The following is a 27297-nucleotide window of genomic DNA, read 5'->3' as shown; positions in this document are numbered from 1 at the left end:
AAACATTAAAGCTTTGTGGGAGCAAGTGCTGCCCATATACTAGTGCTATACCATGACAAAGCCAGGGAGAGGAGGGCAGCTGAAAAAACAATCGCAATAAGAATGTAGTCTTAGCATTGGATGTATTTCAGTACCCTGGGCAGCAACTGGTCATTGCTCCTGCGATCTAGGACCTTGCAGGGCTGCCCGCTCGTGCACAGCATGAAGACACGCCCCCTAGGCCGCCCAGATACAGGCTCTGTTAGGATCCAAGCCTTTGGCACGCACCTGTCATTGCTTGTGCCAGCTGCATTGTGGGTACACAGACGAGTGGTACGCAAAGATGGCTGAGAAGCAGAAGCACGATGGACGGGTTAAAATAGGACACTACATCTTGGGGGACACGCTAGGAGTTGGCACCTTCGGAAAAGTGAAAAGCTGAGTATATTCGCCGTAGCTTTGCCACATATAGCTATAGACTTTCATCGTCAGCCCTTGATGGGAGAGCAGAACGGGATGCTCTCTGAGTAGCGGGGAGAAGAAGTGATTGAGGTGCATGGAACCTCCCTTTCTCATAGTGGATCAAGCCGGCAGCACATTATAAGTGGAAAGCACAGAGCGTGAAACCTTCACACAGGGTACACTGTAACAACAAGCAGATCTGCAGAACATGTTAGTTGTGTAATGTTACACTTTATCAGTTACATTAAACAACTAACATGCTCTGCAGCTTTGCTTGTTATTCAAGGGAAAGAAGTCATATTATTCAGTGTTCAGTGAGCAGTGTATTTGTTAAGAGTCTACTGGGTGCTTCAAAGGGATGCTGCATGGGTTAGTTACACCTCTGAACTCTGCTGTGGGAGTTGAGGTGACATTGAGGGCAGTGTCTTTATTTTCATTCAGTATTATAAACAGTAAGCAATGTAAACAGGGTTTCAGTAACATGTCAGCTATGTGTGACTGCCGGAGTCAACCTTTGTGTGTGAGCTGCTGTACACGCCTGCAAGCTGTCTGCTGCTAGGGATTTAATAAATGTGCTGCTGGTTGGCACGGTGCCAGTGGAAAAAAAGAAATAAAAGCTTTTTTTTACATTCTCGCGGATTGGATGGAAAACTATTTTTCAATCTTTTTAATAAGAAGCCGCTTTTTTAATAATTGGCTGCTTTTCAGCTTATGAGTAAATTGTTCCTGTTGATCCCGGGATGAAGGAATTGTTACTTGTCACAGTTTGTATAGATAGACAGGGTGAAAACCTGACAAATCACAGCTAATTTATGTCAGCAGTTTAAAAAAAATAGGGCACTTGCAAACCACTGTTTTAGTCTCATGTTGCTTTACAACAAGAGAACAGGAGCACCCACAACATATCTGAAACCTGCTTTTTAAAGGCATTGGAAATATAGGGCTTTCAACTACTGTTAGTCAAATAAGAACACCGTTTTAGATTTTTGGGCAGTTTCATGGGAAAAAGTATTTTGTGCAATATCTCATGAATACTGGAAGCCTATGGGTACTCGCTTAAGAGTCGCTTCGCTATCGCAGGCAACTAATCTCCTGCAAATGCTTTCCCACTGGCAATAATGTAAATCGTCAGTGGGAAAACATATGTGGCGCTTTTTTCAAATTCGCCCGAAGTTCTTTTGTGAGAAACTTCAGACAATTACAGAAAAATGAAGCAATTCACATTATTACCATTTGGACAGTATTTGCAGGATATTACTCACCTGTGGTAGCAAAGATTTAATCTTGTATGGCAGTACCCTAAGGGGAGGTAGAAGATAAGTTTTTCTCATTAAACTAAATTCTGGCCCTTCATGTCAAAAGCAACAGGGGAAACAATTAGGCTGTGGGCACACAGACTGAAGGGGTTTTCTGCTCTCAGCCTGCATATCTCTCAGGCTGAAAGAAGCAGATCTGCTCCCTGTTCCTGCTCGATTTATTTGAAACAGCCAGCGTGTGCACACACAGTGAAGCTGAGGTCAGCCCAAATATGCAAAAGTTGGCATCTCCGCGCTGACCTCAGCTTCAGCTCCACTGTGTGTGCACACACATCCTGATTGGACTCAAATTAATGGAGCCGGGGCAAGGAGCAGATCTGCTTCTCTCAGCCTGCAAAAATACGCTGATGGCAGAGGAGCCTTTCAGCTTATGTACCCGCAGCTAAATGCTATTTACCGGTTACAATACCCATCTTGTGATAAAATGTGGATAGCATTTTATTTGAATGACCAGTTGGACCCTTAAGTTTAGGGTTCAATATCATATGAACAACATAGGGAAGGGTTTAACATATACAAAGTTCAGCATGGAGTGCATGGCAGAAACCAGGCTTAAACCACCATGTTATTTTGTACTGTTGCATACTCTGTTGCATATGGCACTGTGCTCTAGAATAGAGCATAGAGACCTTAACCTCCAATATACAGTCATATGAAAAAGTTTGGGAACCCCTCCTAATTCTTTGGAGTTTTGTTTATCATTGGCTGAGCTTTCAAAGTAGCAACTTCCTTTTAATATATAACATGCCTTATGGCAACAGTAGTATTTCAGCAGTGACAAAAAGTTTATTGGATTAACAGAAAATATGCAATATGCATCATAACAAAATTAGACAGGTGCATACATTTGGGCACCCAACAGAGATATTACTTCAATACTTAGTTGAGCCTCCTTTTGCAAATGTAACAGCATCTAGACGCCTGCTATAGCCTTTGATGAACGGTATTTTTGACCATTCGTCCATACAAAATCTCTCCAGTTCAGTTAAATTTGATGGCTGCGGAGCATGGACAGCCTGCTTCAAATCATCCCCTAGATTTTCGATGATATTTAAGTCGGGGGACTGTGATGGCCATTCCAGAAAAACAAATTTTTTGTCTCATCAGTCCAAAGCACTTAATTGCGCTGAATTGTAGAACGATGTACAGATACACCATCTGCAGCAAGATGTTCTTGCAGGTCTTTGGAGTTGATCTTTTGGTTGTCTGTAACCATTCCCACAATCCTCCACATTTGCTCCTGTATTTTTCTTGGCCTGCCAGACCTGGGTTTTACAGCAACTGTGCCTGTGGCCTTCCATTTCCTGATTACATTCCTTACAAATGAAACTGACAGTTTAACCCTCCGAGATAGCTTTTTTTTGCCTTCCACCAAACCATGATACTGAACAATCTATGTTTTCAGATCTTTTGAGAGTTGCTTTGAGCATCCCATGTTGTCACTCTTCAGAGGAGAGTCAAACAGAAGCACAACTTGCAATTGGCCACTTTAAATACATTTTCTCATGATTGGACACACCTGCCTATGAAGTTCACGGCTTAACGAGCTAATCCAACCAATTTGGTGTTGTCAGTATTCAGTATTGAGCAGTTACATGCATTCAAATTAGCAAAATTACAAGGGTACTCACATTTTTTCACATTTGATTTAATTTCATACAACTGAATACTGCTTCACCAAAAATCTTTTTTCTGAAAACACCCCAGTACTCAGATGTTCCTGGGAAATAAAAGACATACCACTGTTATCTTTTTTTTGTTGAAAGTTGAGTAATTTGTTATGCAGGCTGAGAAAATAGTGTATTAATGAGGGATGGGCAGGGTTGCCATGAAAACATCCTCTCTCTTACCCCCTAGCTTGCACATCATTCAGACATGTAAGTTATGGAGATGTGACAGGCACAGGTTGCAACAGAAAACTGTACAGTACTTTAGGTTACTTGTTCCCTTTCTCAACATATGTCTCTTAGTCTGCAATAAAACGTATTATTAACAGTCATACTGTATTTGTAACTGCTATCTCCATTACCCAAATTGAGTATTATGCTACAGGCGAGCATCTATTGTCTTTGGGAATAAACCCCTTTTCAGCCAACTGCTGTGATGGTGAACTTCATACTGCAGACATTTAGACCTTCATTCTACACTAGCACAAAGCATCATACATACACAGATGCTTGTTAGCAGCCATGCTTTAGATGTTGTGCTTTAGGCAGCAGTATTGATGTAGTTACCTAAGAACTCTGTCAGCTTCCCCCAAGGATGCCGCCAGGAATCTATGAAATGGTCTGTGTTCTAATTTTAGCATCCAGACTGCTGGGAGTATGCTTTGAATATAATTTGTATCCACTGCAGATATTGTTGTACAACACTACAAGTAAAAGAGAAAACCCCACATCTTAGGATTAACCTAGTTCTTTGGCAGGTTCATCTAACACCGGAGTTGCTGTTTTTCAGAATTTTATATATGTATCTAAAGTTCGCTATCTGTGTTTGGGAATTAAAAAATAAGCATTCAAGTAGTGCTATTAAACATGACAGAGCATGACATTTTACACTGTGCAAGATTTTGTGATTGCTGTAGTTTGCTCAATGGCCAGACACTTTGGGGGAAATGTAATAAAATTTGCAAAGAGCAAAACTTTGCGAATAAAATTTTTTCAATGTAATATTCTTCGAATGGCTTTTATTGCATTGCGAATCTTAATTGAGCAATGCAAACCTTTAACACCTGCTCTGGAGTTTCCTTAAATATTTTGTTGCAAAAAATGGTTTGCGATTGTGGAATCTTATTACATACACTGCAAATGTTTGCAAATGCAATTTTGTAGCAAACTTTGCGAGGCAGTCGTTGAGGTCTTAAATCAGTAAAAAATGGTGTTTGCAAACTTTTTTGCACTAAGGAAACATGTTACATTCCACCATTTATGCCTTACATATGACTTGATTTGTGAGTTAATGATCTTTGTTAACCTTGCGTTTGGTGGCACTTGAGGACATAAGCTTTTAAGACGCTGAATCCAAAATGAAAAATGTGGGGATCTCCAATAATCAAGAACTAAATATTTTTGTAAAAAAGTAGAAAATTTATTAGGACATGAAACCTAGGTGCCTATGTCCTAATAAATTTTCTACTTTTTTACAAAAATATTTAGTTCTTGATTATTGGAGATCCCCACATTTTTCCTTTTGGATTCAGCGTCTTAGATTTTGCACCTTGGGACTGAGGTGAACTGTGAGTGATTCTCCTGGTTTATTTACTTAATTACGATATTTTTTTAGTTTATTAGAGTGGTACCATTTATTTTATTTTTTGTGGCAGCACACACTCAAATTTTTCTCTGACATAAGCTTTTAACCTTACAGACCAAATTTTTAGATTTAAGATTAGATTCGTTGCTATAGCTTTCATTATTTGCATAAAACTGTTGCTATAACTTCCTGTATTATCCTAAGTGGACATACAGAACCATTTTGTTCATCAGTCTACAAGTTAACCGCGTGTTGGTGTAGGTCTATACATTTTATTGCATTGTGCAGAATATTTTCCCATTCAAAGCAAAGAAGAAATATATTCAGGGTTTTATAGGGGTAGTAAAACAAGGATTGATGCCTTTTTTTAAAAAACATTTTTTTGTATGGGGAGCAATCTGTAGTGGGTAGCATCATTTTAATAATGTCCACTTCACAGCTCTCACTGTAAAAAAACGTTTAAACATATTAGAGCAGAACTAAAGCTTAACAAAAGAAGTAGGGTAGAAATGCTGAACATTATGTTGTGGACTTCTGTACCAGCCTAAGGCAACCACAGCCCTTTAGAAGTAAAGATCTGTGCCTCCTAAAATGCCCCAGTAGCTCCCCATCTTCTTTTCTGCTTTATAAGCTGCACACAGTTAATAGGCATTTGATTTTATTTTAACTGATGTGTAGTAGACCGTAATAATGAACAGCATAATAGTTACTCTTGACAATGGGCCTATTATCCCAAAACAAGTGAATTGGCAAACCGTATAGGTAATACTGTTTGTGGCACACTAATGGTCCAAAACTTTTATTTGGATAAATTTACTAAAAGTGTTTTCAGATGACTGTGACTGAATAGTAAACAATAATATAGCTACGGGTAATCATAAAATTTGTGTTATTTGCCTGCTGGATATTTGAAAGCCACATGCTCCGGAGTAGTGAGAATTCCCCCCATTATATACTAAACGGTAGTGTCTGATAACCTATTTACTATTTGACTCTCTTTCAGTTGGTGAACATCAGCTGACAGGGCATAAAGTTGCAGTGAAAATATTAAACAGACAAAAGATTCGTAACTTGGATGTTGTTGGCAAAATAAAGAGAGAAATACAAAATCTTAAGCTTTTTCGGCACCCACACATAATCAAATTGTAAGTATAAGTATTTCTGTTTCATTTCAATGTTGTTTCTCATATTTTAAGATTTTAAGCAGGAAATGTAAGGAAAGGCAAATTATTTCTTTACAATGCATTAGATTTTATGTTAGATTGCCTTGAGAATGCAAAGTATTAGATTGCCTTGAGAATGTAAAGTATTATTGCTAATGAATTGTTATTACCATTACAGAAAAAGTAATATTGCCAAAATGGCAAAATAACAAATCTGTTATCTATTCTATGCTTTGCAGTATGGCTAAATAACTTATCAGCTGTGCTTTACAGAATGGTAATCTCTTGATCAGGATATAAGCAATGTAAGATTTGTTTCACATGAGCAATGAGCAACTTGTGTGCAGTGTGGCTTGAGGCTAAGCAGCATTGGTCTGCACAGTAAGTTTACTGCTGGTGTTCTTGCAATCACATTTCATTTGGCTGTTAATAGACCGCAAAAAAAAAAAAATTGCTAGCATGATAGTGTGGCTTTAGAATCTATATCTCATTCACCATTCATGATTATTTTATTTGGGATGGGTTCTCACACATAATGTACCACTGTATGGCAACTGCATACTTTTGGCGTGATGCTGTGTCTGGTCATATTTGAGTAGTTCACCTTTAAATCATATTTAATATGAGTATTCTAGATCAGTCCATACATGCACAGATAAAATCAGCCCTTTTTCATTTCCTGCTGTTCAGATTGTTTACTTGAACAAACAGACCAATAGAGAGAAACCCATACCATGTATAGAATTATCAGTCTATTTGGGCCGGCCGAGGGCTTATCAGTTGGATAGCACACAAAGTCGTCATGTGTATGTGTGTCTTAAAGAAACAGTAACACCACAAAATTAAAGTCTTTTGAAGTAATAAAAATATAATGAACTGTTGTGTTGCTGTGGTACAAATGGTGTGTTTGCTTCAGAAATTGTTTATATAAACAAGCTGCTGTGTAGCAATGGGGACAGCCATTCAAAACTCAAAAAGAAGAAAAGAATACACTTCATAGTTACATAGTTACATAGTTACATAGTTAAATTGGGTTGAAAAAAGACAAAGTCCATCAAGTTCAACCCCTCCAAATGAAAACCCAGCATCCATACACATATTCTATATACCCATACCTATACTAACTATAAAGCTTAGTATCACAATAACCTTTGATATTATGTCTGTCCAAAAAATCATCCAAGCCATTCATAAAGGCATTAACTGAATCAGCCATCACAACATCACCCGGCAGTGCATTCCACAACCTCACTGTCCTGACTGTGAAGAACCACCTACGTTGCTTCAAATGAAAGTTCTTTTCTTCTAGTCTAAAGGGGTGGCCTCTGGTGCGGTGATTCTCTTTATGGGTAAAAAGGTCCCCTGCTATTTGTCTATAATGTCCTCTAATGTACTTGAAAGTGTAATCATGTCCCCTCGCAAGCGCCTTTTTTCCAGAGAAAACAACCCCAACCTTGACAGTCTACCCTCATAATTTAAGTCTTCCATCCCCCTAACCAATTTAGTTGCACGTCTCTGCACTCTCTCCAGCTCATTTATATCCCTCTTAAGGACTGGAGTCCAAAACTGCACTGCATACTCCAGATGAGGCTTACCAGGGACCTATAAAGAGGCGAAATTATGTTTTCATCCCTTGAGTTAATGTCCTTTTTTATGCAAGACAGAACTTTATTTGCTTTAGTAGCCACAGAATGACACTGTCCAGAATTAGACAACTTGTTATCTACAAAGACCCCAAGATCCTTCTCATTTAAGGAAACTCCCAACACACTGCCATTTAGTGTATAATTTGCATTCATATTATTTTTGCCAAAGTGCATAACCTTGCATTTACCAAAATTGAACCTCATTTTCCAATTTGCTGCCCAGTTTTCCTACTTAGACAAATCACTCTGCAAAGTGGCAGCATCCTGCATGGAACCTATAGTTCTGCACAATTTAGTATCATCTGCAAAAATAGAAACATTACTTTCAATGCCCACCTCCAGGTCATTAATAAACAAGTTGAAAAGCAAGCGACCTAGTATAGAGCCCTGCGGTACTAAACTAACAACACTGGTCCAATTAGAAAATGTTCCATTTACCACCACTCTTTGTAGTCTATCTTTTAGCCAGTTCTCTATCCAGGTACAAATACTATGTTCCAGGCCAACATTCCTTAATTTAACCAGTAACCTTTTGTGTGGAACTGTAGCAAATGCTTTAGCAAAGTCTAAGTAAATCACATCCACTGCCATCCCAGAATCAAGGTCTCTACTTTCCTTCTCATAAAAAGAAACTAAGTTAGTCTGGCAAGATCTATTATGCATAAAACCATGCTGGCACAAACTCATAGTATTATGATTTGCTATGAAGTCCAGTATCTTATCCTTTATTAACCTTTCAAAAAGCTTTCCTACCTCTGACGTCAGACTAACTGGTATATAGTTTTGAGGCTGAGAAAGGGGAACCTTTTTTGAATAGAGGCACCACAATAGCAATTCGCCACTCTCTCGGCTCTATGCCAGATATCAATGAATCCTGAAAAAAACCCAGATACTGTACCAGATAAGTTATGTAGTATACAATGGGATTTTTCAGAACTTATCTGTTATCTACTGTGTATCCTGTGTGTGAATGGCTGCTACCATGGCTACACAGTAGCTTGTTTATATATATTATAGTTTTGTTTCTGAATCAAATGCACCAGCTTTAGCAGGGCAACAGTACATTATATTGTCAGTCCTATAAACACTTATTTTTTGGTGTTACTGTTCCTTTAGGACCATTTGAAATTGCGCTTTATTTACTAATTATTCCACTTGATGTTGATCCAGTGAGTCAGGTGGAATTTATAGTGCAACTAAATATTTTCTTTGCTGTCAAAATCATGTGCAACTGCATGACTTGACCAGTTTGATCCGATATTTGGATTCACGGACTGAACATCTGCACACACATAGAAGTAATCACTTTCAAAGCTCTGTGAGGAATCTCATCATTTATCTAATAACCAGGAGAAAATTAGTTATTTTGCTTACTGGAAACACTGGTTCTTTAGACAAATAGTTAACAGGAGACAGATGACACTCAGGTTAGCAGGGCTAAAGCCAGCTGAAACTATAAAGGACCTACATTTGGCACTTAATATGTTTTAAAGTAATGAATGGAAATCTGTGTGCTGGCTGGAGAACAAGGTAAGTAGAATCCCTTGCTTTTTCAAACAAATTTATTGGTGAAGTTTCAAGTTGTGTGTAGTGGCATGCAAAATTTGGAATATTGAAATAGAAGATCTACTCTACTCTGGTAGATGGGGATATAATCCATTCAGGAGAAAGCTTTCCTGATGTTTTTTAGGCAAGGACCAGTTGTTCTATCTAGCAACAGATGTTGGAAGCCACTTTCCCTTTTCTGCAACCAAAAAAAAGTTATGAACAGATTTTGTTAAGTTTTAAAAGTGTGGACACAATGGATATTTAAAGGGAACTGAGAATGTTTTTAAGAAAGCTGTTCAAATGTTTGAAATATGTTGTAAAGGTTTTTAATGATCTATGATTGAACTGTCAGTCACAGCTCATCTCTAATGCTGTCCATACTTCTGATAAGTATTTATGTTGCCTAATTATTAGATTATCCTAATTAAGGAGAAAAAGAAAGTGCAATCTTATAAATATAGAATGTTTGTTGGGCAGCTTTGCAATAATGAATTTATCTTTTATGTTTATGAGAACATTTAATAATATTTACCAGATTAACCAAGCAAGGTTAGGTATTCACAGTGGACTAAAATATACAAGGTGGCATTTTTGGAATGAGAACAAACATATCCTTTGCATAAGTGGAAAATGTCATTAAGATGCACAATTATCAGAAATGCCAAATCATTTTTAGTGAAATTGCAAAGTATAGAATGAAAAATTATGCTATATATTTTCACAGTGATTCCTTTCTCTGCACTTGTGTAGATTGCTACAAACATCTAGTGACCATTTCACTGTTCTAATAAAGAGAATGTCTCTCAAGGCATGACAGGATTAAATATTGTGTTGTAAGAATAAGCTGTTCGCTTGATTTACTGTGTGTGTAATCAGATAAACTAAAAATATATTCATGTTTAAAAAGAGAATATTTCCTAGTAACCAAATACTTCTGATTCCGAGTTAGAGTGGTGCAGCCATATCCTACTACTGATGGCTTATAAACCACACATACATGCTAGTTAGGTCATACCACATAGACTTAAAGTAATAAAAAGTTATTTCTACCCTGAGTAATGAACATAAATATTGTATCATGGGCCAATGAAAGACAAAATGTATGTATGCAATGCATTGCAGTAGCCAGTATAAATATAAACTACAGACAATTAACTATACACAATTTTCTTTTCAAGATACCAAGTCATTAGCACTCCAACGGATTTTTTTATGGTCATGGAATATGTCCCTGGGGGAGAATTGTTTGACTATATCTGCAAACATGGAAGGGTGAGTTGAGCAAATTACCTCTTTTGTGGACAATGGGCCTTTTTATCTCAAACAGATTATACATTAAAATAAAACAGAGAAATGCACTTTGTCTGTTGTAGAACTTCCTATTCGAACAACCCATTTCATAGCTCCTAAGGGCCATTAACAGATTAAGACCCAGCATTTTTTCTATGCATCTCTTTGGTAAGTACCTTGTCTTACACTATGCAAGTGCTAACAGTGTACTCCCTTGGTGTAAAAGATGATAAATGTTCCATGACCTCTGTTTTCAATTGGATGATAAAGAAAAGGACCAAATGATGTTTTACCATACATATTGGCATTACCATTATAAGAAACGTATTTACATACATATTGTAATGATGCACAAGTTAGTGGACATCATAGAGGGCACAGGCTAGAGTCTTGCGTGGAACCAATTTTTGAGACCCAAACCCACAACCTGCCCTGTCCCGCAACTGCCTTATCAGGAACCTTTCGACCACCATTAAACAGAAAGTGCTGTTGCTGCAAACCGGAAGTGACGTCATCAGAAGTGGACAGAGACAAAAAAAAGTCTTGTAAATTTTTAAAAGGAGTAAAATATAGATAATATAACATGATACGAAATATAGATGAGACCAGCGACCCACAGACCCGCATCTACTGCCCCCAAAAATCCTATCCTCATCCCTCAAGGTACCTGCTTTTTTTGCAGGTAAACCGTGGGTACCCGTCCCACAGCAGGACTCTAGCACAAGCAGACCTGCCTATTGGCAGGTGTTAAGGGGAGGGCTATTTTGTGGCCACCGATGCTGTGTACTGTTTTATAGTGAATAAAATATAGTGAATAAAATATGAGATTACTATAAGTCACAGAGGAGTTCCAGGATGCTTAGTCAAGGAACTATGAGGTGACTTGTAATATCCTCATATTTCACAGAAGAGGGTACAATAATATAATACACAAGTTTCTGTCATGTGACAATATTCATCACTATATAAATACATAATTATATGCCATTATTACTACATTTTTACAGTTTGGCTTCTGATACTTTAGGAACTGTGTACTTTCCAACACTTTAGTGAATCCCCCCCCCCCAAAGAGTTTGCTCCTACTGTATGCTCAGTTGTTCTAGAACTGTGCACCAGTTTGGTTGGTGAAATGGAATTTGCTGCAAGTGAGCTCTGGATATTTCAGCTGCCTTAACCAGCCAGTAAATATAGGCTTCTTGCATCTGGCATGTTGCATCTATTGGTGATGCAATAATTAAGTGTGTATAAGTGCATGCCCATGTCACATCCTGAGCTGCCCTTTACCTCAAAAGTACAAGTTGGACCCATTTGCAATTTAATAACAGAAAACACAAATTATTGTACATCTTTCATCTAGAGCCAATTTTTGGTCTGATTTTAGTGGCTGCAATAACACTGGAATTTTGTTAAGAATATTGTATTACACAGAGAACTTGGTCTGCTTTTGGAACTTGCAGTCAAACACATAATCAAAGTTTTTTTCTGTAAGAGGGCCCAGACTTCACATCAAAAATAAGCTTCTTTAAAATGTTACTAACACAAATAAGCTCACACTAGCAGTGTATGTTTTATTAGGATAGATGATAACAGACTCTGATAAATGCACCCAGTTTTTTTCAGCTATTTAAAATTTTGATCTGTTCACATTTTTCCAAGTTAAACAAAAAAAATACAACAAAGTAGATCTATGTGCCATGCTCTCATTTCTCTTTCTTTGGAAATGCATTTTTCTCTGAGGACTGTCGTAGCACAGTATCAGTTTTGTGTGGTTTGGAATATGTAATACCAAACCTAAGGAATCCAGATGTCAGAAAACTAAATTGTGTGTGCCGTGATGAGTGAGAAAGCACAGTGGAAATTATATACCAGTGGCAAAATGCTGATATCTGGCTATAAGATGTACAATTGTTACATATTATTCCTGTTTTATCAGTATAATGTTTAAGACGACAGAAAAGCATTTTAAAACCAACATATGTGTAAACATTTAACAAATAATGCCTAACTAAGAACCTTGGTAGGAAATCCAGGGCAGAATTCATTGGCTTTATACTGTATTTTGTAGGTTGAAGAAACAGAGGCAAGACGCCTTTTTCAACAGATCATTTCTGCTGTAGATTACTGTCACAGACATATGGTGGTTCACCGCGATCTGAAACCAGAGAATGTGCTGCTTGATGCACACATGAATGCCAAGATAGCTGATTTTGGTATGTGACTTCCCAAATATTCTAGGAATGTAGCCAACAAACAGGTTATTTGTTGAAGGTTATCAGTATACAAGGATGTAGAACTCTGCAATTTCAGTTAATATTCTGTTGTAATTAGCTTGAAAAACTGTATTGTATTATTATGTTTTGTAGTCTAGTCATGTAGAGCAATGTATTTATTGAAGGAACACAGAGAAGTAGTTAGACATTAAATATCCCCTTTCTATAAAGATAACAATTCTTGTAGCTGCACAGTTATCGTTTGCCTCTTACTGGCCACTTACATGACCTTGCAAGAATTGTTATGGCTAGTGACATGCCTACGACAAATATATATTCGCAAGTTTCTGAAACTGTTAAAGTATATTTCATTGCAAGTATTCAAGTGTTCAATTTTATAAATTGAATCTGATAAAGTTTGTATGTGCAGATAGTATTTAATATTTCATTTGATCCTCTGATTGTTTCCAGTTATTTCACACACATTCTCACACTCTGCACTGCCACAGACAAAATGCATTTATGTTTTACAATGTTAAGGCAAGTGATCTTACTTCTGTATCTTGTGTTTGATATTGATATCAATCAATCATAGGATTGTCTAACATGATGTCAGATGGGGAATTCTTGCGTACCAGTTGTGGCTCTCCCAATTATGCAGCACCAGAAGTCATATCAGGAAGGTAAAGTAATGTATGATACGCAAAAGCCATTAATAACTTGTAAAATTCAGCCAGTTAAAGTTGCTTAATCATGTCATCACGTGGTGCAGAGTGGAAGCCCATGAAAAGCAGTGTACAAAAAATAGCGTTAATAGCAAGAATGCATTACAATTATGTAACATTATGAATGTATTGATTGCTGCTGGTCTGTTTGTCAAATAGAGCAGCCTTAAATTTAAGTGAAACTGAAACATTTATTTGAAGCAGCATTAATTGTGAGCTCAGTGACTTGTGATTCTTGGATGACTTCTTAGACAAGCTATTCTTGTCTTTAGATATTACAATTAGTTTACTAAGAGTATATGTAACTATAGTTTATATATGTATGTGTTTATAGATAGGTCTGTATGTATGTGCGCACTGGGGCGTCATTTGGATGGGTTGATGTATTGATGTATTTTTTCAACCCAAATTAAATACGTAGTTAATTTATGCCTCTAAACTAAATTCCATTTTAGAGCAGGACCAGATAAACAGACCAGTGTTTATCACGTTAAGGTCCATTTATTATTCAAACTACCAGACTCTGAGCAGGTGCAAAAACATAATAAAAAAAAACCCTTGCCACGATTGGGCTCTTACTAATACATGGGGTATTTTCCTGTACATTACCATTATCCTATTGGGATTCACAGCTGAACACAAAAGTATAACTCCACAGATCTGACCTGGTAATTATTCCCTAGGCGAGACCTCATAGAGGAATCAACCCACTCTGACATTTGTACATAAGTGAGTAGGAGATGAATCAAGGGGATATACATCTCCCTTATAACTGTTCTCCAGTTAGCAGTTCACCTGGTAAACACAGTAACAAAAACCCTAATAGGGCAAGTGGCAAAGATTAGGCTAGAAATATATTTCTTATGGGCTATTATTTAGCTAGAAGTAGAGCAGTTCTATGGCAGTGGATTTGTTCATCTTTCTGATTTTTTTGGGTCGTTGTTGCTGTGAGAGATAAGTGAGCATGCTCAAGTAAAGATCAGTATAGTTAGCCCATTTGTTGATGTCAAAAGAGACTGCTTTTAAGGTGTAGCTAAATACTTTTGAGGGATTGTGTTACCCGTCAAGTTGTGAGAATGCATTGAGAGATGGGGTATTCTCATTTGGTACAGGTATGGGATACGTTATCCGGAAACCCATTATCGAGAAAGCTCTGAATTGAATAGTCTCCCATAGACTCCATTTTCTCCAAATAATCCAAATTTTTAAAAAGGATTATCGGTTAATCTTTATTGGCGGCAGAACCAGCCTGTTGGGGTTATTTGATGTTTATATGGTTTTCTAGGAAACTTATGAAGATCCATATTACAGAAAGATCCCTTATCCGGAAAACCCCAGGTTCAGAGCATTTTGGATAACAGGTCCCACGCCTGTACTTGATAATGCAGTGATTCTGGGCTGCAAGAAATCATTTTGTCTATTCTATCAGGAAATTGAGTCTGCTCCTTTCTGTGTAGATTGTACGCAGGTCCTGAGGTGGATATCTGGAGCTGTGGAGTGATACTCTATGCTTTGCTCTGTGGAACTCTACCATTTGATGATGAACATGTTCCAACACTTTTTAAGAAAATAAGAGGGGGAGTATTTTACATCCCTGAGTACCTTAACCGCTCTGCTGCTACATTATTAATGCATATGCTACAAGTTGACCCTCTCAAGCGTGCCACCATCAAAGACATAAGGTAATGGTTCCTATTATGTAAGAAAGAAGTTAAAAGCAAAACGGATCCTTACATGCTGAAATGAAATACAGAAAAGAGTCAATAAAGATGATAACCAATGCTTAGTACAGGTATGGGATCTTTTATGTGGAAACCCAATATCCTAAAAGCTCAGAATTAAGGCCATCTTCCATAAAGTATATTTTAAGCAAACAAATTCAGATTTTTTAAAAATTATTTTCTTTTTTCTTTTTAAATAATAAAAAAGTACCTTGTACTTGACCCTAACTAAGCTACATGAATCCATATTGGTGGCAAACAATTCTGATGGTCTTTTTTAATGTTTACAGGAGAACTAATAAGAAAAGCCCTGTCTACTACCCTAGATAGTCCCCACTCCCTGCTTCTCCCCGCATAGTACATTACTCCAACAAGTGTCCCTGAATATTATTCTTGCTTATTTATGCAGAGTAGCACAGTGGAGCTCATGGAGCCATCTTCCAGAACTTTGATTTTCCTCGCATCCTCTTCCCTTCGGCAATTCATGGAACTTTTCATGCACAGTTAGTACAAATATCGGACTGCTTCAGCTAAAAAAAAATACCTCAGAAGAAGACCAAAGATCCAGAAGATGGGCCACTTTTTAGAATAATATACAATGCAGGGAGAAAGCAGGGAGGGGGGACAATCTAGGGTAGTGAATGGGTTTTTTTTTTTGGGGGGGTGTTCTTCTTTAAGATAGCTTTAAGGTATAGTGACCAAGATCCCTTCTGGAAATCAGAAAAACTCCAGGTTCCAAGCATTCTTGAAAATAGATCCCATGCCTCAAGGTAAGGACCTGATACCTGTATGAGGGTTCTGGGAGTTGTATTAAAAGAGCAGGTGGGTGACACATATTGCTGTTCTGACTCTTGTCCTATATTTAAGGGTTTGCTTAAAAAGTTTTGCAGGGCTAAATGTGTCCCTGATCTGACCCCAGCCAATGAGCAAAATGTGGTTCAGTCATGATTTTGAGTGATAAATGGAGGAGTGTAATTTTGAGCTCTGTTGTGCTATGCAGAGCCAGTAACCGTGGTAACACATATCAGAGCATGAAACGTGGATTATGGATAATTTCACACATCCTGGATGTGTGAAGTGGATGCCAGTAACATTAAGGAACACTTGTTCACTTTTAGAAACTTTCAGCTGTGATCTGTTGAGTGACCTTTTCCCTTTTGCAAAGAAATCTGCGCTTGATTTCTTGTCAAAAACTATTCTATACACTTGCCACCATTTTTTTGTTTTACCAAAATCTAAAGTGTTTTTTTTTTTTTAATGAAAAGTGTTAGTTTTCAGTAACTGGATCTGTGCAGTTCAGGAAATATATTATATTTAGATACTAACATACCATATGAGACTTTATCTTTGGAAATAAAATGTTCAAGCAAGAGGAGACCTGACGTTTCGGTCAGCAATCTGACCTTTATCAAAGTGATAAAGGTCAGATTGCTGACTGAAATGTCAGGTCTCCTCTTGCTTAAATAAACACCAACGATTAATCTGTAAGTCCTGTGTGTGCGGACCCTTCTTCTATGATATATATATATATATATATATATATATATATATATATATATATATATATATATATATATATATATGAAGGCTGAAGGTGGTTTTATTGCAGTAATGTTTTGCTTTCATGCTATTCCTAAAAAGGGCATTTCTTTCCTCAGAGAACATGACTGGTTTAAACAGGATTTACCCAGTTACTTGTTTCCAGAAGACCCATCGTATGATGCCAATGTAGTTGATGATGAGGCTGTGAAGGAAGTGTGTGAGAAGTTTGAATGTACAGAATTAGAAGTTATGAACAGTTTATACAGTGGTGACCCACAAGACCAGCTTGCTGTCGCCTACCACCTTATAATAGACAATCGAAGGATAATGAACCAGGCCAGTGAATTCTACCTCGCCTCTAGTCCACCAACTGGCTCATTCATAGATGAAAGCACTTTGCACATCCCCCCTGGGGTGAAGCCACACCCAGAAAGAATGCCACCTCTAATAGCAGATAGTCCCAAGGCAAGATGTCCTCTAGATGCTTTGAACACCACCAAGCCTAAACCCCTAACTGTGAAAAAAGCCAAGTGGCACTTGGGAATCCGCAGTCAAAGTAAACCATATGATATTATGGTTGAAGTTTATCGAGCCATGAAGCAACTTGATTTTGAATGGAAGGTGAGTCTTCCTCCTAAAATAGGTAATTGTACATCTAGAATTGAACTCCAGCTGATATTAGAACCACGGACATCCTATAGAATTGTAACTTCTTTTTAGCTTAAATTAAGTTCTTCTTTCTGTGCATTGTGTGTGTTTTTATGTCACTGCACAGGTATTTGGTATTTGGTGGTGCAATTGAGATGCGCACTGCTGCGGTCACCTGTAAGATTTCTACATCATGCTCTGCAGACTGTGGACATTAAACTAATATGCATGAAAAATGCATGTTATTTTATTCATGTAATAATATTTATAGAGAAGGAAACTAGGGAATTATTATTGCCTCTGCAAAAGGTTGGCATGCTATTCTGTTGATTCTGTGCAATCCACAAATCACAAATCCACCTTTAAACTGGCCAAAAATGTAATCATAATGTAATCATACCAAGTTTGAATGCAGAATCCCTCAGACAATTATATCATAGGATGGACTAAGTTTAGGGTGAATACAACTTTATTCTGTTTCAGTGATTCAAAGAAAACTGTGAATGCCATATCTATTTATTATTATTATTATTATTAACATGTATTTATATAGCGCCAATATATTGCGTAGCACTGTAAAGTAAATGTGATTATACAACTAAATCACATGAATTACATACATAGAACATATGGAGTAACAAACATTACAATCAATACAGGTACAAAAAGGAGGAAGGCCCTATGCATAGGCATACAGTCCAAAGGGAAGGGAGTAATACACAAGGTGTGGGAGTGGGCAAGATCGAATTAAGTGGGCGAGAAATGTGGTACTGTATGTGGTGTTGCGTTTGGTAGTTAAGCAGAGTGAGGATAGGCTTCTTGAAAGAAGTGCGTTTTCAGAGATTTCTTGAAAGCAGAAAGGTTGGGAGAAAGTCGGACAGACCGTGGGAGAGAGTTCCAGAGGAGGGGTGCAGCCCTTGCAAAGTCTTGAATGCGAGTATGTGAGGAGGTAATGAGAGAAGAGTTGAGTAGCAGGTCAGTAGAGGAGCGTAGTAAGCGATTGGGTGAGTATATGGAGATGAGTTCAAAGATGTAGGGTGGGGCAGAGTTATGAAGTGCTTTGAAAGTCAGTGTCATTAATTTGAATTTGATGAAAGGTAACGGAAGCCAGTGCAGGGATTGACAGAATGGCGAGGCAGAGGAGGAGCGGTTGCTGAGGTGTATGAGCCTCGCAGTAGTGTTCATTATGGACTGGAGAGGTGACAGTCTCTGGAGGGGGAGGCCAATTAAAAGAGAGTTACAGTAGTCTAGATGCGATATGATGAGAGAGTGAATAAGAATTTTGGCAGCGTCTTGGGTGATAAATGATCGTATTTTGGATATGTTCCTTAGGTGGAAGTGACATGATTTAATAAGTGACTGGATATGAGGAGTGAATGACAGGGCAGAATCTAGGATAACCCCAAGGCACCGGGCCTGGGGAGAGGGGGTGATAGTGGAATTGTTAACTATGATGGATACTTCGGGGATGTTACTGGTGTTAGTTGGAGGAAAGAGAACCATTTCAGTTTTAGAGAGGTTTAATTTAAGGTAGTGTTGCGACATCCAGGTAGAGATAGCGGACAGGCAGGAGGAGACGCGAGTTAGGAGTTCTGGGTTGAGATCAGGAGATGAGAGATAGATCTGAGTATCGTCAGCATAGAGGTGATAGTGGAAACCATACGAATTTATTAATTTGCCGAGGGAGGAAGTATAGAGGGAGAATAGTAATGGTCCCAGGACAGAGCCTTGAGGAACTCCAACAGAAAGAGGTAGGGGAGAAGATGATACTCCATTATAGGAGACACTGAAGGAACGATTGGTGATGTAAGAAGAGAACCAGGACAGGGCTGTGTCACGAAGGCCAAGTGACTGGAGGGACTGGAGGAGGAGAGGGTGATCTACAGTGTCAAATGCGGCTGAGAGATCAAGCAGTATTAGTAGTGAGAAATGATTGTTGGCTTTAGCGATTAAAAGGTCATTTGTTAGTCGAGTCAGGGCAGTTTCCGTGGAGTGTTGTGGCTTAAAATCAGATTGTAGGGGGTCCAACAGGTTATTGTCAGAGAGGAATGAGGTTAGTCGGTTGTAGACTAGGTGCTCAAGTAGTTTAGAGATGAAAGGTAGCAGAGAGATAGGTCGGAAATTGTCAAGATTGGAGGGATCAAGAGAGGGTTTTTTTCAGAATGGGGGTGACAAGAGCATGTTTTAGTTGAGAAGGAAACAGTCCAGTTGAGAGCGAAAGATTAAATAGGTGAGTTAAGGCTTTGATTAGACAAGGATTGGTATTGCGGAGAAGTTTTGAGGGAATTGGATCAAGCGGGCAGGTGGTAAGGTAAGAATAGGCCAGAAGCTTTGAGACTTCCTCATCAGTGACAGGGGTGAAGGAGCACAGGAGAGACTGGGGAGTGTGGAGGGAGGGTGGTGGAAGTCTAGGGGGGTTGAGTAGTGTAATGTCCCTTCTGATAGTGTCAATTTTGTTTTTGAAGTGCTCGGCAATATCTTGAGCAGAGACAGATGTGCATGGAGGGGGTGGAGAAGAGGAAAGGAGAGTGTTAAAGGTGGAGAAAAGTTGTGCTGGTTTTTTAGAAAGGGAGTTAATGAGTAAAGTAAAGTATGTTTGTTTGGCTTGGAAGAGGCTGGTGTTAAAGGAGCGCAGGGCAGATTTGTAGCTCCAAAAGTCTGATTCTGAACGGGATTTGCGCCAGCGACGCTCAAGTGCACGTGAGTGTCTTTGGAGCGCTTTTGTATGAGCAGTATGCCAAGGTTGAAGTGGTTTGGGTCTAGAACGTTTAGTTTTTATAGGAGCAAGCTCATTTAGGGCAGTGGTGAGAGTACTATAGTAGACAGAGGTATCTAGAATATATTCTAACTCCTGGTAACTATATTGTGCACATTCTATAAAAAAATTCAGTGAACTTTAAGGAGAGTTTATTGTGGAAGCTGAAAATACAGAGGACCATATTTTAGAAACAAGAGATCACATTTTATCTAAACTGCATGAATATGTTGGGACATTCTGAGCAGATATCTTGATACAGATTTTTCCTATATATAGTGTATATAGAGTGTTGCTATGATGCCGTAATACATGTTTTGGCTAATGTGGATTCATAGGTTTTAAAAGAAGCAGTTCCTTCACAAAACACAGTTTGCAAAATCACCCCACACAGGCCACTGTGACATGACAGTAGCTCCAGGGTTCTCCTACATTAATGGCAGCAGTGTGTGATAGAAGAGGAGGCAGGACAGATCCCCTGACACTGACTGCATCTATGTGGAGTGCAAGGAACCAAGTCTTATTGCAACTGTGGTCATCTCTGACCAAGTGCAACTGCAGTTGTGCTTCGTAAATGAGAACTCTTATTTTGTGTTAGCGTGCTATAAAAAACCTTTAATTGTGGGAACCTCTTAATCACTAGTATATATTCAAGGGCATCATGGAAGCAGGCCAGCCATTCCATTCCCTGTGCCAGCCCTAATGTACTAGTTGGAAGCAGTATAACATTGACTCTTTTGGCCGGAAGGGGTCCAGTTGCCATAAACAGGTATGCATTTTGATTCGAGCAGTCAAGCCACCCTTCGTCAGATAACATAATGGTTATAATTTATTTAAGTGCAAAACTCCCCCCATTAATTATGAGGGGGTGGGAGATTATAATTATAATTAGTGAATACAATCATACAAGTCCTAACATAATTGCAAAGAAGACCAATAAAATCACCCCCCCCCCAAAAAAAAATATATATACATAATATGCAAAAGACATACCTGTTTTCATATTGCAACATGTTAATTCACTTTTTTATGTAAGCCAGTTGTAACATAAATAATATAGCCGATTATAGCGGACATAATATAGCCAACCAGTATACTGTACATAATATACAGTAGCTGATTAGCATGTTGCAATTTGGAAACAGGTATGCATTTTGCACCCTTTTCTCTACAGGTATATAGTGTGTAATAATAATCCATACCTGTTTTTCTTGTTGTTTAGCCTATGGACATTAAGCACTAATGACTTTTTGGGGAGCTTTTTTGCAATTATTGTGTAATTTTACTCACTAATTAAGTAATCTCTCATCCCCAGATTATTAATGGAAAGAGTTTTGCACGTAAATACCTGTGCTTAGCGCCATTATGTTATCTGATGAAGGGTGGCATGACTGCCCAAAACGTTACCTAATGTTTGCATTCTATGTGGCCAAATAAAATTTGGTAAACACCATTTTCACTTTAAAGCTGTATGTGCAGTTCCTGCTTCACAAAGTATGTACTATAATGATACCACGTCAGGAATCCAGGGAACATCAGCTGCAAATAGTGTGTGGGATGCCTTCACAATTATAGATGCATTTTGATTATCAGTCTCTGAAGCCCACTGACCACTGCACTAGCAGGCCTCTAACATTTCTGGCTACTGAATTGAAGATCTTGCTTATAATTCCCCCAGGCTTATGCAGCTCTTGACATGATTTTAGCTTGTTCTCACATTGCTTAAATACTTCAACTAAAGGGTCTAAGGGTTTATTAAACCCTTGCAAGTTCCTTTCCATGAGAATTAAGCGTCATGTTCATTTTTTTTTTTTTGCACATTATTTAGTATACTATACTAGAACTGTAATTCGAGTGCAGAGGTGAAAGTCTACCAACACTGGAGAAATAAAGACCTTCTTCTGGTTTCTCATAAAAGACGATTTACAATACTTTTTGTTGTGTCTAGTACCATGGCTTATTTTATGCAGTTATCTTAGCTTCTGTCCCTGTCCAGACTATAAAGAATATATGCTATTTTCAACCCTCCCCTATGCCTTCTATCTTTCATCACAGTTGTGAGCACGTCTCCTACACTTATGCTACACCCCCAACCCATCCAGCAGTTACTAAGAACAGTCCTGCAGCAAGAAAGACATTACACTTATTCTCTTAACAGGGGGTTGTCAGCTATAAATGTGCACTCAGACTGTAGGGGATTTTAATAAACCTGTTTGCCGAACAAGTTTTATTATTTTTCTTACAATATCTGATCTTAAAATAGTTTATTAGTTCAACCAAATACTTTTCTCTGCTGCAGACACATCATTCATGATGTTGGTTGTGAAAGATTTATTAAACCTCCTCTACAGTTCAGGGAATATTTTATTTGTAGTGACAATTTTTCTTTTATATATAACCTTAAAGCCAAACATGTAAGGATTTATTTGGGAATTTTGGAATTATTAAAGTACAAATATTTTTTTTACAGAAAACTTGTGTTTGTGACTGTTAGATTTCCTGCATTTCGCTAAATCCTTTTTAATTCTATTCGTTTTTATTTGTTCTTGGTGAAAACTACTATTACCTATGGCAAAATTGTAACAAGTGATTCAATGAATGAATATGAATTTTCCAGCAATTTTCTAAAACAACGTTAGTTTTTTTGTATACATTTGTTCAGAAAGTACCCACACTCTTGTCAAAGCTTCCCTGTAATTGGTGCTTGTTCAAAATATATACAGTATTTTTCAAGAGGGACCAGCACTTGTATTAAATCAACAAATGTTTATTATCACATCACTGTACATCCAACATTTCAGCACTTTTATCCCCCAGTGGGGGCCGAAACGCTGGATGCACAGTGATGTGATAATAAACACTTGGTGATTTAAAATGCGGAGTGCTGATCCCTCTTGAAAAATTCTGTATATATATATATATATATATATATATATATATATATATATATATATATATATATATATATATATATTCTTGCGAAATAAAATAGTTTTGAATAATTGTAAAATGCACAAAAACTGTTTTGTTCCCATCACGAAAACATATCTAGATGTGGAAAATAAACCCATAAGTTTGGAAAATAAACCCAAGACAAGATCGTATTGCCTTTTTGGCAAATTAATGCATATTATCTTATACAAAGCTGGGAGAGTTGCAGTCTAACAGAATCTTTGGTACCATAGATAGTTAATCCTTATCATCTCCATGTGAGAAGAAAGAATCCAGTGACTGGTACTTACGTGAAAATGAGTTTGCAGCTGTACCAGGTTGATAATCGCAGTTATCTTCTGGACTTTAAAAGTATTGACGGTAAGTCAGAAATCTATTTCATTCATGTCTAGTAATTTCGGCATCCAGTAGTTCCTGGGATTTGTAGTTCACTAGCAATTAGATTACTACTGGTTTCACATCATTGACTTGTATCTTTATGCATGAAAGTAAAAAACATTCAACAGATTTACCATCCAAGGAAAGGGTGCTGCTAGTTCCGAAAAAGTTTTCTTGCTTTTAATACTATATCACACGTGCTCTATTTGTATTCAATACAAAGATTCCAGTAGCACAGGCAGACACATGGGCAAAAAGAACCTACAGACAGGGACAAACTGTGATCAACAGGGACAGAAAGAGGGTGACAACGACAAAGACAGGTGCATTGACAGGTCAGGGGGAATTGACTGAGAAAGATAAAAAAAAAAAAAGCAAGATACCTACAAAGGGGAGACAAATGAAATGTCAAGGACAGGCAAAGTCAGGGAATATTTTTTTGTGAATATTTTTTCGCAAATGGTTGTATTGGCCATGTTTTTTCCTGATCGCTAAAAAATAGCTTTCTGTCTTTTGCGAATTCACATTGCAAAAAAATACAGCTCACAAATGGGATGGGTGTTCACATGAGTGCAAGGCATTATATGAAGTTATTGTGCGTGAAAATAGCGTTAAGAGTAATTCAATTTGCAACTTGCGAAAAATGTTTTTCAAAAATGTTATTGGCCACCAAAGTTGTGGTGTAACTCAAATGCAGAATGTTTGCATATATATTGGCGATTTTTGCCATATTTAAAATGCTCTTATGGACATTCACTGGGGCTCATTTATAAACTTCGCCCAGGGCAGATTGTTTATCGCACAGTGAAACGCATTGTTATATATATAAAGTTGGATAAGAGTGTCCATTGCGAATTATTTTTCGCACTGCAAATGTACAGAAGAGCTTAGAGAGAATATTTATGCACACACTCTGCGTTTGAATTATGCCACGACTTTGGTGGTGTAGAAAATATTCGCAAAACAGTTTCGTAAATTGCGAATTTAAGTTACGGTCAACGCTATTTTTGAGCACAACAGCCTTGTACAACGGGCTCACTCACACAAACAGCCATCTCATTTGTGAGATTGTACAGTATGTGTAATGCGAATTCGCAAAAAATAGAAAGATGGGTACAGCAGTGCAATATTTTAGCGTTCAGGAAAAAGCATGTGCAGTACAACTATTTGCGAATAAATATGCATTATGCTAATTTTATAAATTGCAATTCTATTTGCACACTCTTATCCAGCTTCAGAAATATAACCATGCGCACGGGAAGTATATTCATTGTATGAACCAATCTGCCCTGCAAACATTTTTTTTAAATGAGCCCCAGTGTGTTGTAAATTAAACCTGCCAGTCACTACATTAGGTTACAAGTGGGGCTAATCTCATTTCATTAGCCACTTTGTGGGACCTGACTACTGGTCTGAAAACTTCCCAATGTAATATGTGGTTTCATGCTTTTGCAACTTTGTATTCCAGATGAAGTAATGGAACAAAAATCAGGTTCTTCAACCCCTCAACGTTCTTGCTCTGCAGCTGGCCTGCACAGACCGCGCCTGAGTATTGATTCAACCACATCAGACTATTCAGCGCCAAGTGGACCTCTCTTTGGCTCTTTCTCAGGCAGTTTTAGTTTAGTTAACCCTCGCTTGGGGAGCCATACCATGGATTTCTTTGAAATGTGTGCTAGTCTGATTACAGCACTGGCTCGTTAACAAGCCGTCATAATTTGCACAGTATGTTAGAGAGCACTGTGAATATTTTATTGACGCTATTCTATTGCCTTGGGAATTGTGTACAGTGCAAGCTTTTAAGCACCTAGACACCGCAAACCCTAAAAAAGCTGCTATTTATTGTCCTTATAATTAGAATTATACTGCAGAATGGGAAGTGACATCGAAACAATCCAGGATAATTATACTAAACTACAACTTAGTTACTCTTCAGTGTGCTAACCTATTAACGAAAATGACGTGTATTTATTTGGATATTATGATAGTAGAGTTATGAAAAGCAGCTTTTATTTTTATAAGAATATTGCTCTCATTATACACGGATGAAGTTGCCTTTTTGATTTATTGTATAGTATTTGTATTCTGCAATTAACAGAGGTGTAAGAGAAAGAAAAGCTGTAGTAAAATGTATTTCATTAATTAATGTTTTTGTGCTAAGCATCTATACAGTAAAGGGTTACAAATGCTGCTTTTGATGTATCACTTTTTATGTTTCACTATTGAATTATTTTGATATGATTACCCTGAAAATGTTATTATAGGGAATGTGCAATGATACTGCAGGCGCAGGGTGTACAGAGTGTGCTGCTGTTCATTTCCAGGAGGCTCTTTAACAGCTTGAAATGAAGGTTGGTTCAACCATGCAAGTCGGGTAGTAGCTTATAACTGATAAAAGTGCTTAATTGATCAGCAAGGGTCATTGTTTACACCTCTGCTCTTCCTAAAAGGAATCATATATACACCCTCAATATGTAAGTTTAAATTTTGTTGAAGTAGACCCAGTACAAATCTCTACCATTGCAGCAAACAATCGCAGCAGGTTACAATTCTGCTGTAGACAGAGCTTCCTTGTGCCAAGGGATGAAATGCTACAAGCATTTGTTTTGTTAGTGCTATGTTATCTGTATATATTTTGTGTATGTTTTGCTAGAAAGTAGGCTCACCTACCAAAATGCAGCTATTTATTGTTTAAGAACCGCATTCTGCACTTTTTGGGGCAGATTTATCAAAGGTCGAGTTATGTGAATTTTTCTCTTATAAATTCTAATTAACTCACAACTCAAATGGGAGGTTATTTATAAAAAAAAAACCCGTCAACGTGTAATATTAGATTGAATATGAACAACCTGAAAATTTGAATCAAATTCAAATCGAGTTTGCGAATGGTTCAGCGGACCTCTGCCATTGACTTGTAAATTAAAGGGATACAGACACCAGAAATTATGCCTTTTTTTACATCTATCATAAATTTGACTTGCATGCTACTTATAATTTTGCCATAAAGTATTTGCCCAATGCTTTTACTTTACCTATCTGACTCCCTGTGTTCGTCTATGAGGAGGCTGCCATATTTGTGCAGCAGGAGTCCATTAGCATTAGAAACTCTAACTGACAGGCTGATATGGGACAGTCGGGTTGGCAGAACATTCAGGTTTAGGAACTTCAATGAACAATTACTTACAGAAACAAAACTCTCAGCAAAAAACAATCAGCATGACCTATAGGTAACTTTTACATTTAATGTACATTCATATTTTAAAAAGTTGTTTTTTAGTGTCAGTATCACTTTAACTTGGCAGGTTTTTATTCAAATTAGAACTGTTTTCGGGGTCCAGATGTGATAAATCTCACATTCAAATTCAAATAGGAGTTGATGATTTAAAATTCAAATTTGTGAGTTTTGACCAAAATTTTTTTTTAATAGAATTATAATTCACCATTCAAATCTTAATAAATTTGCCCCTATATGTCTCACCAGTGCTCTTTAACACATCAAAGAGAAAATGAAATTTTATGATATAAAAGAGGAATTCCATTGTACTATTGTCAATCTCCAGTTTGTTGTTGATCAACTGAACAAAAAAACCCCACAGATAAATATAGATGGCAAACAACACTGCAGAGAGTCAGTCTGACATTATACCTGTTTTATACTAAACACGTGTGTGAATATTAAGTGCACAGTTTTTTTAGGAGCAGGTGAA

At 37.6% G+C, this 27297-nt stretch overlaps 1 protein-coding gene across 2 annotated transcripts; it reads left to right on the top strand.

Annotated features, from left to right (window-relative positions):
- The first annotated feature begins 253 nt into the window (after positions 1-253).
- Positions 254-25781, top strand: LOC108715541 (5'-AMP-activated protein kinase catalytic subunit alpha-2). Of its 2 annotated transcripts, XM_018260790.2 has the most exons (9): positions 254-416; positions 6013-6154; positions 10545-10638; positions 12725-12869; positions 13465-13552; positions 15052-15276; positions 16974-17478; positions 23446-23572; positions 25059-25781. In XM_018260790.2, the coding sequence occupies exons 1-9, from the start codon at positions 323-325 to the stop codon at positions 25292-25294; spliced, it is 1656 nt and encodes a 551-aa protein (XP_018116279.1). In that variant the 5' UTR covers positions 254-322; the 3' UTR covers positions 25295-25781. The 2 variants fall into 2 exon arrangements, with proteins under 2 accessions (XP_018116279.1, XP_041417345.1); XM_041561411.1 differs by lacking the exons at positions 254-416; positions 6013-6154; positions 10545-10638 and adding an exon at positions 10741-10824.
- The last annotated feature ends 1516 nt before the right edge of the window (positions 25782-27297 follow it).

This window comes from Xenopus laevis, chromosome 4S (genome assembly GCF_017654675.1).
Source record: "Xenopus laevis strain J_2021 chromosome 4S, Xenopus_laevis_v10.1, whole genome shotgun sequence".
NCBI lineage: Eukaryota > Metazoa > Chordata > Amphibia > Anura > Pipidae > Xenopus > Xenopus laevis.
Note: the sequence above shows the minus strand (reverse complement) of the source record. Positions and strands in the feature narration are given on the sequence as shown.

Excerpts from the sequence above, each read along its gene's own strand:
- LOC108715541 (XM_018260790.2), top strand. The coding sequence starts at position 323 with ATGGCTGAGAAGCAGAAGCACGATGGACGGGTTAAAATAGGACACTAC. Across the intron at positions 10,639-12,724 it reads ATATCTGCAAACATGGAAGG|GTTGAAGAAACAGAGGCAAG; the intron begins GTGAGTTGAGCA and ends TGTATTTTGTAG. Across the intron at positions 15,277-16,973 it reads GCCACCATCAAAGACATAAG|AGAACATGACTGGTTTAAAC; the intron begins GTAATGGTTCCT and ends TTCTTTCCTCAG.